We start from the raw sequence: 9,731 nt of genomic DNA on the forward strand, positions 1-9,731 counted from the left end.
CACACCAAGTCCCATATTGCAGAGTATGTGAACTCTTAGAGCCACTGAATACCAACTCATCATCTGCTCCTGTTAACACTGTGGTCCTGGAGCTGTCACAGGATCATTCAGCTGAAGGTTAAGCCACCTTATCTGCTTATTATTGCCTATTTCTGCTGCCTTATCCACTAGCAAACTCGCCATCCAGTGGTGTCAGATGTACACTTACTGGGGGTGGTATTACAGGACTGAAAATCAGATAGCGCTAGTCAACAGGAACAGAGAGTTCTTTTCCTGAGCAGTTATTCTAGACCTCCGTAAGATAACAGATGCAACAAGTGCTCCGAGACTGGGCTTACAAAAACACAAAGGACCATTTTTTTTATTCAAAACAACCTGCCTCTTCATTAGTGGCTCAAAACAGCCTCTTTCCTCCAGCATTCCTTCACGTCAGAAAAGTCTGTGTTGCTGACATTTTTAACTTGTGGTGCATTTTAAACTGATTTTGGATAGTCTGTGGGATGGAGGTAAATGCCGAGCTCATTAAGGCAATGCAGGTCAGGAATTATTCTACTAAGAACATCAGAGCCAGATTTAAGGATCAGCCTCCAGTTTGCAAACTCCATTGCTCTAAAGTGGCTAGGTAGCACCATGAAGCCATCACATGGGAAATACTTTGCTTTTCAATGAAACAAAAATTTCTGTTCAGATGCTTCTTACATGAAGAAAGGGCCCTGTCAGGGTAATAAAGTGCTTAATTAAAGGTACACTCAGACATGCAAATGGCCTTGGATACTCTGACTTCTAAGAGAAATATTTTAAGAGCCTTGTCAAAGCTTTAACAAAACAGTTTTTGGGAGCCCTTATTAACAAAGCAATGAAAGATAAAGCAGTAAACGTTAATGAGTAAAAGCCCTAGACTTACCTCAGGGTAAGACCATTCTGGTGAATAATCTGTCACCATGAACAAGCGCCCACTCTGCTGTAGCAACCCCAAAGTGCCTTGTGCCGCAGCTGCAGAGACCACCTCAGCCACATGCATGTACGCCATCGTGCTGGCTCCGTTCTCTGTGCTGCTGAGCTGCATGTTGGCTTGCTGAGGACTGCAGCAAGGAATGCACATTTCAGCCTGGTTGTAGGTTGCTCTGTTACTCTCTTCAGGCTGAGACAGTCCGGCACTGTCACCTGACACCAGCTGGTGTCCATAGAGAGCACTGCTCCCACCTTCTACCGATATGAAATCATTAATTAGATCAGAAAACTGGTTGCTGAAGGAGATGTCAAAGTGGTCCAGGTTAAGCTCCATGTTGGAGGAGTTATTTAAGCTGGGATGGGCCACAGGATAGAGTCCTTGTACCATGTTTCCTTGGAGAATAGGGAGATTGTTCCCATTCCTGATACCCCCGTTGGCCTCAGGCTGCAAGTAGTGTTCTGTGCTGCAGGCTTGAAGATCCCCTGATTTAAGTAGATTTTCGTTCCCTTCTGCCTGCTGGGAGGTCTCCATGGGAACTTCAGCTTCTGCAGTCATAGCCTGGAAGTTTGCTTGGAACTGCATGAGCTGGAGAGACGAGGTGGACTCTATTCTGGTTTCCACTGTGCCATTACAGTTGGAAGTGGTTTGGGGCGAGGACTCTGTTTTCACACTGGGGATTCCTAACGTGTTCACAAATGAGCCACTTGTGTCATTCAAATTGTTGTGAGTGTTTTGCTCAAGGGGAAGAGGTTTGCTGGCATCCTGCAGAAAGAAGCTGGGGGAAGGGGTCTGATGAACGTGAGGGCTCTGGACAGTCTGATTGAAGCTGGAAGAATAGTCCTTGTTGGAGTCAATGGCACTGAAGTCCATCTGCTCCAGGGTGGTACTTGGGCTCAGACCTCCTCCAGATGGAAGCAAACCTGAACCAGTAGTGAGGGTGAGAGTGTTAGATGCAGAAGTGGAGGAAAATGCTTCTTTGGACATCTGTTGTTCGAAAGATGTGTCCTCAGTTTTAATTTCTTTTGTGAGGGTTGCATTAAAGTTGAAGCTACGTTCCGTTGTGGGTGACTGCCTTATGTTGGTACTGATGCTGTCACTTTTCATACCTCCTCCACCATAAGTCTGCCCTTGTTTGGGATTGTTAAGAAAACAGTCTGGGTCAAAATTCATGGTGGTTTCTGGAATTTTTCTATTTCCATCTAAAGTTGTGGAGAGCACAAGTTCCTCGGAGACAGTGCTGGGTAGCATCGACAAGCTCTCTGAACTGCCGGTTGTTGGAAAAGCAAATTTGTGTCCATCTGAACTCACAGCAAGTACCAGTCCTTGTGCAGCTGCATCTGAGGACAGAAGGTGTTGATTTGGGCCGGAGGTGGGTGACATGGTGTACACAGCTTCACTGGTGACTTCTGACATAAATACAGTGGCACTTTGTGACAAGCTTCCCATAACTGATGCTACAGCCATACTGGACACACCAGTGACAGCCGGGCTATCTGCCATATCCGGGTCGCTATTTAATCCACTGCTGATGGACACAGGAGAATTCTGGGTCGTGTCAGGGACCTCCACCTGGTTGGTGGAAGAAACCTCAGTGCTGTTTTGATGGAGCAACACCGGTTTCGCCACTTTGCCATTCCTCTTCTCTCGGCTGGAGGCCTTGCCATGACTGTGCTCGTTCTTGCCTTCAGAGACATCGTTATTTTGTACCTCTGAATGAGCGCTGTACCCACCTGTCCTTGGTTCGACCTTTGGTGATATGATGCGATGTTTGGCACTGTTACACTTGTGATGCACACTGCTTCCTGCCCCTGTGCCAGAAAACAACAACATTTGCCATTCAGTAAATAGAAAATTAAGACTATGCTAGTTGCGTATCTTATGGCTGTAGCAAAGGAGAGCTTGGCTTATGCATGCTTGTGTGTGAGAGAGAGCGAGCACACATACGAGAGAGCAAGAGACACCTTGGAAATAAAATTAATTTCTTGCCAGTACCAGATTTACAGCTCCCTTTCCGTCTAATGCATAGATCCATTGCGTGCAATGACAGCAACCTCAAAACAGGCGCATGTGCACCCCTTCCCCTCACCCCACATAGCACCTACCCCCTTCCTCCTTGCCCCATCAGACAACATGTTAGGAGGAGAGGAATCGGCATCTATAACAAGTTTCAGAGTTATTTAAACATGCCTGATCTCCGTGCAAAGTCTGCAAAGCGAGGGCTGTTGCTATCAGCTGTGGTAGAGGGTTTCCGCCTCGCAGGCCCTGCTTCATCTGCACCATGGGCAAGACCTCAGCCCACTGTGACACAGATGCTCAGCTCTTCACGCTGGCTGATGTCGGGTGGTTTGACAACTGCTCTCGTGGGTTGGATGCTAACTGGAAATCTGGAGGTGACAGATGCCATATCATGCTCCTGTCCCTAGCATCAGCCTGCTGCCTAGATTGCAACCCTTATCTTCTTGTCATCATTGTGTCTATTACAGCTGCCAATCAAATTATTAAAGAAGTAGTACATTAGCCAGCACAGAGAAAGCTTTCCCTCCCATAAGGATGGTGATGCGTTTCTCCTGTTCTAAGCCATTCATATGCCGACAGATAAACATTTTGTACTTTGACAGGTCGCACACAGAGTGCATGATTAGTATCAGAGCAGCTGAAGAATGCTTAAGCAAAGGTCACCAGAAGACAACCCTCCAAGTACTTCAGCCAGCTGGTGCCTTTACTGGCCCGACAGAAGACGAACATCACCCGAGTTCGTGGGAACTTGGAAATCAGGTAGGATGAAGTAAACAACTCTGTCTGCAAAGGCATCTTAGCCACAAACTCTGGTGCAGGGACTGCTTTTGTTGTTTCAAGAAGAACAGCCCATGAATTTTTGATGTTTCTTTCCTTAATTGATTCATTTTCCCTAGAATGAGGTAAGAACATTAATTATGGTACTGTGTAATGACTAAAGAAAGAAACCTCCTCCTTATAGCTAATGGCTACAATTATAAATGCCATCTTCTGGGTAACATAAAGTGTCCATGTAGCCACTGCAATTTGCTAAATCTTTTGTTCCTTGCCCTTGAAGGGGAAATTCTCTATTATGTGCTCAAGATTTGAATCAGGTCACTTAAAGTAGTTCAGGACAGTGCTTTTGTGACTAAATGCAATATTAAATCTCTCTATTCTCCTAGGTATAGAGATGAACAGGAACAAGGGAGAGGCTTTCACGCTGCCGTCTTTGCGGATGACAGTAAGGAATTGGGAATGTATGTGTCAATGTGCAAGCTGTTACAAAACAAAGCGATACTGTTATGTTAAAAAGCATGCAGCAGACTTAGCACAGGACAAAACATCAAAGGGAAGAATAAAAGGATTCATGTTCAGATCTGCCAGCCTGGATCAAATGCTGAGCCTTAAGGGTTGAATTTTAATCCAAACTCAGGTATTTCAGAGGTCATCATTCTTACTTAAATCTTGATTGTATAATACAACTGCCCAAAAAAAGAAAAAAAATAAACCCTTTGAAGCACTGACAGCTTTCCTTTACAAATTTCACTGAAGACTAATTAATGTATCATATGTTTTACTTGACCAAAATACTAGGAAGGGGTGGCTATAAAGCAGGTGAGTTTGAAAAGTGAATCACTCAGCTTCCCACTCTCTATATAAAATGCTATCGCTAAAGATGCTTTTTCTTGCTGTCGTAGCCTCACTCAAAACAAAGCCATCTTCTTTAACAGGAAAGAAATCTCCTGTATTTTCACGATACCTAAATAAAACCTGTCTTATCCCAGTGATACCTCGTAATTAACCACCTAAGCTCATTTTCTGCACCAAAGTGGGCTGCAGGACAAGGAATTCAGAGGGTGAAGTTGAAAGAATATCAAATTTTGAGGCTTCAATAACAAAATTTGAGCATGTAGAAGAGAATATGTCTTTTTGAGCAGGTCACATATAGAGAGCATTTATTAGAACTTGCACATTACAAAGGTTGACATTTTTTCCAGAAGTTCCAGCTGCATCTTTTTATGCTCAAGACTTCTTCTGTCACCTCTGAGTTCATTGTGTCTCAACGTTTCATGAGAGCATTTTCAGCACTTCAGTACTACAAAGCCTACTCCAAGTCTGGATTAAGCTGTGATCATTTTGTGCCCTCCCAAGGTACTCACCCAAGGTACCAGTGCAGAGACAGTTGTGTGTCCGAGGCTGCGGTTTGGTCTGGTGACTATCGAGGATCTGCTGCACGAGCTGTTCCACCGAGAACCCTGAACTGCTGTTTCCATTGCTGCATGTCCACTTAATGCCATGAACTGCGAAGAGAACAGTAAAACTTCCCATTAGAAACTTCAAAAACAAGCCAGAAACCATCAAAAGCCACTCCAAAAGAACAGCAGAAACCCATTCAAAATTGTCAGAACTGAAGGAGACCTACAAAAAGCAACAGTAACGGTTATTGTTTAACTATTCTCTGCTCCCTGATATCTGTAGGCTTCCAAATGCAATTCCTGGATTAGGTACATACAGAGAAAAAAAACTTCAGTAAAATATCTTTCTCTATTTCAGTTTGCTGTTTATGGTGGCTCTCTAACTAAGCTAAAAAATTGTAAGGACTATCTGAATAGCGTGTGTAACCTTCATTAAAAACCTGAAAGCAACAAAATACCTGTGCTTCATTGAAGTAAAACAGTACAATTCCAAGGAGCATTTTGGAATCTTTTTCTGTCTAGTATGAAAACAAAATTAGTTAGTTTTATAATAAAATCATCAGCCAAAAATACACCAGTATAATAGCAAACACAAACCTTTTGCCAGGTCTTCACTGTCAGATCCTGGTTGGCAGCAGTGAAGACTGACTCATTTTTTGGGAGTCACTAACAGACACTGTGAGTTCCTCCTCAGACTTGGACAACCTTTAGTAATTTGGGAAAACGGACAGGAGAGTGATGTTGCAGAACATGTTGCAAATGGAAGGTCTCTTTTCTTGGCCTGTTAGCTATTTAAATAAGAATGCTAAGCTGCATGCACATAAATTATTTGAATAAAGACTCCCTCTCAGAATTTTTTTAGATGCAGAATTTCACGTAACAGTGATATTCTCAACCTGACTTACAATAGCATTTATAAAATATTTTCTCCATAATAACTGACTCCAAACATCTCCTGTCTCCTTTAATGTCTCTCTGTGCATATTATTTATTTATCCTTTGTGTGCACTAGAGCTCACTTGCAGATTTTGGAAAGCGCTGGTTGATGGCAACATCATTTCCAAGATGTCCCTGTGCCTGGCGGCTCAGGCTGCTTCTTTTCAGGAGTGTCTTTGTCATACTCTAGCAAAGCATGTTCCTTGCACATTGTATTCTAAAATCCTTAACGAGAATATACCGAGTCAAAGTTAAACATCCCACGGACTTCAACTTTGTAGGATTAAGGTCTAAATGCACAGATCCCTGCGTGGTGAAGGTCCTCAAACACTGGCAACAGCACATCGGGCTGATAATCACCACACAGCCAGCAGTATCTGCAGACTCTGGAGTAATGAGCTGTAAGCTGCTTCACACAAGAAGATCAGAAGCAAATGAGGGCATGTTTGTGACAGCTAATGACCATTGTCAAAGAGGCAGGATAGCGCGTAAATCTTCTATTCTGCTCTTATTTAGTATGTCATAAGAAGCCGGTGGAACAGAGTTCCTGGATCTGCTCTGTGAAGCAGTTTTATTGCTTTTTTTATCACCTGTTGCTGTGTTGCCTCATCACCCACTGATGTTACTTTGCCTAACAGCATCTCATCTTGGTCTAGTTTTATATTACACAATCCGTACTTTTATTGCCCAGGCCGGATAACTTGCAGAAATATTGTAAATAAGGTTTACAAGTATTCTTCCTCATATCACTATTTAAAGTGCTGCAGTTAGTTTAGTAATGAGTCCCTCTATGCTTGTTTGACAACCACATTTATTGTTATCGTACCCAACAGATTTTGCTTTCTAGTACGTTCAAAATTTTGAATTTCCTCTTAACACTCACTATCTGTTATTATGTCTAAGTTTAAGTTTATATATGCTTACCACTTCAATACCTCCACTCACATTCATTTTATTATTCTAGGTACATTATTCTGTCACATGTGATGTTATGCTTAATAAGTGATGTTCAAATTGCAGTTTTGCAAAAAATACATTGACAGCGAGATTAAAATGCAGTAACGTATTTGGAATACTTTCGGCTATACTATATAAAGTTACTGAACTGTAATTATTACTGAGAAACTTTGCATTAAGTTATTTTCGGTGACTTCAGAAATGCTTTGCTAAAGAAGTGAGCTCACATACATGTTGCTAGGTATAGAAAGTCTATTTTACAGCAGTATGTCAGAGTTTGCTCCCTACTGCTGCTAAATCCCATGATGAGCGGCGTATTACAGGGGGCAAGTCTGGTAAGTGAATCATGTCTCATGGTTTGTGTATTCATGATGATGGTTCTTAAGCCTGAACCAAGCTGTGAGCTGGAAGCTCAGAAATAACAGACAGCTTTATAGCTGGATACTTACAGTACCATGCCTATTATTTTCAGGTCCTTCCAGTATAACAAAGTCCCATTGTGGATCTATTTCTGCTGAGAAAAGGTCCTTCTCTAGCTCCAGCTGATCCTAAAGGGCTCTGGCTCCAGCTTCTGTCCACGTGGTGCGACTTTTTTTAGTGCTTATGCTCCCCGTATGTTATGAAGGTTATAAAATAAAAAGCCAGTGAAGGGTGACAGATTGCAAAAAAAGAATGTCTGGATGCTTAATGCAAATTATCCACTATTCTGGCACATCCAATATGCAGATTTTCTCCCTCCCCCTTTTAAAGAAAAACTCCTGTGAGCTGCTGAGTTGTTAGTACTGAATACCAAATACTATCAAGATGGCTTTTAACATGTCATGCTTGGCTTCCTGGCACATAATGAATCAGCAGGAAATATAAGGAAGAAAGTGCATTATGAAAGGAAGGTTCATAAAAAGCCTACACACACACACACTCTCTTCCTGTTTCTTAGTGGTTCAAAAAGTGAAACCACTGTAGAACTACATTTGATTAAATATAGTCATAATGTAGGAACACAAAACAAAGGAAAAAAAGATTGAAGCTTAACAGAAACTCTGGGAAGTATTTTAATCTGGATTTTTGTTCAGACTCCTCCTGCATTTCCTTATCATTTAAAATGAAAGCTGTGAACTGCTCCAACACTTTCCTTTGCAGTGATACTATGAACGGGCCTAAAAGCATTACAGCAGCAGCATACTCCTTGCCATGCACCCCCTGCACAGCACCTGTAGCATTGAGGCAGCGGAGCTGGGGAGGATTACTGGTATTTCACTGAGTGCTTGAAGAAGAGAAGTGAGGCTGAAGGAAGGTCCACAGCTCTGAGTGCTAATGCTGCTCCTAGCAGAAATGCCTCCAACCTCTTTTTGTGAACCTTTCTTCTCTTTCTTCCTTTTGAAGAAGAGACAATAAAAATGACCTTCCAATATTGGCTCAGCGGCTCCCCATTCATTAGTGCTGTCAGGAGTTTGACTGTCATGAGCAAAGGAACGAAAAATGATCTAGATTACCAGCAAAAAGGCAGCTCAGAAGCCAAAGGAAACTCGCACATGGAAAAATATGATTGCCCAGGTTTCTTACAACACCCTGGCTATTTCTGCATTCTTCCGCAGCTGGTGGTACTCAGTCCTCCACAATTACCGGGTCTACAGTCCTTTGCATCTCGGACGGCCCGCTGCAAACCCTTGCGGCTGGAGTCCTGCCCTTGGCTGCTCCCGACCGACACAAAACACATTAAAAATCCTACAAGCGCTGACCGTAGTGCGAGTGGGTCCTTTGTCCTACCGCCCTGCTGATGGGAACGAAAGCCCGCCTTGCTTCCTACATCCCACTCCGCCAACTGTTGACACTAGGAGGCTGTTTCCATGGCAATGGTCAACTGAAAATGGCAGCCTTGTCCCTTCAATTTTCACTGCGTTGGTGTTGACAGAAGTAAAGACCTTGCTCTGATTTCTCAGTTCAGCTGGAGGAGATTTTCATTAGATTTATCCTTTCGTATCCAGACGCCCACACACAATCAGCTTTGATTTTCCAGCCCTCCACTTCCACTCATTATTGGTTACGAAGGAAAGATTTCCTGAGCCTCACTGCTGGGGATGCAGGCAGGGAAGATCACCTTGCACATTCGCCATTTCTTCATGACACTTCCTGAATTTTAAGGTCTTTGTAAGGACTCGTACAGACACTTCACTCTCAGCCATTCTTTCAAGAGAAGTCTTTCTTCCAGAATGAGACCTTTCCTTGAAGGTTTGCTCAGATGCAACTGGATGCTTAATAGCAAATGGGAAGCGCATGTGGTTCAATTGCCCTCAGAGAGGACCAGCAAGACGTGACTCTTCTGCAGCTGCTCAGAGTGAGACTTTTGCGACTTTTATTTACAGCTAAAGGAATTTTTACTTACAGCCACCTGAAGTTCAAGGCTGCTCACACATGAAAGAACAGTGCCGAAGCTGACCCCCTCAAACCACTCTCCTAAGCCATCTACGCAGTACCCACCTATCATAAAAAGCAGAACGTGCCAGGAGTTCTTGCCTTTGACAATGTTAATCAGGACAAAGCTGCTATCAGCGGGCTGTTCCCTTCGGCGAGACTCAACATTTCTGATCTGATTTGCTACGTTCTGGAGCTCTGCGTGGCGCAATGAAAGCGCGAAGGTGCTCGTCCCCAGCCGTGTTTCACTTCAGTCGGGATGGGAAGTTCAGCGGAGCGAA

The 9,731-nt window shown here is 43.3% G+C and overlaps 1 protein-coding gene across 1 annotated transcript; it reads right to left on the reverse strand.

Annotated features, from left to right (window-relative positions):
• Nucleotides 1–817: 817 nt before the first annotated feature.
• On the reverse strand, nucleotides 818–6,264 carry LOC104075107 (calmodulin-binding transcription activator 1-like). Its single transcript, XM_009575500.1, has 3 exons — nucleotides 6,165–6,264; nucleotides 5,110–5,250; nucleotides 818–2,760 (listed from the first exon to the last, which is right to left on the reverse strand). The coding sequence occupies exons 1-3, from the start codon at nucleotides 6,262–6,264 to the stop codon at nucleotides 818–820; spliced, it is 2,184 nt and encodes a 727-aa protein (XP_009573795.1).
• Between the last annotated feature and the right edge of the window lie 3,467 nt (nucleotides 6,265–9,731).

The sequence above is a fragment of the Fulmarus glacialis genome, unplaced genomic scaffold (assembly GCF_000690835.1).
Source record: "Fulmarus glacialis isolate BGI_N327 unplaced genomic scaffold, ASM69083v1 scaffold49293, whole genome shotgun sequence".
Classification (NCBI taxonomy): domain Eukaryota; kingdom Metazoa; phylum Chordata; class Aves; order Procellariiformes; family Procellariidae; genus Fulmarus; species Fulmarus glacialis.

Bases quoted from the DNA above. Each gene is read 5' to 3' on its own strand.
- LOC104075107 (XM_009575500.1), bottom strand. From the start codon at position 6,264: ATGACAAAGACACTCCTGAAAAGAAGCAGCCTGAGCCGCCAGGCACAG. The intron at 5,251-6,164 runs GTGAGCTCTAGT...TTCTCTTCGCAG, and splicing joins GCGCTTTCCAAAATCTGCAA to TTCATGGCATTAAGTGGACA. The intron at 2,761-5,109 runs GTGAGTACCTTG...TTTCTGGCACAG, and splicing joins TCTCTGCACTGGTACCTTGG to GGGCAGGAAGCAGTGTGCAT.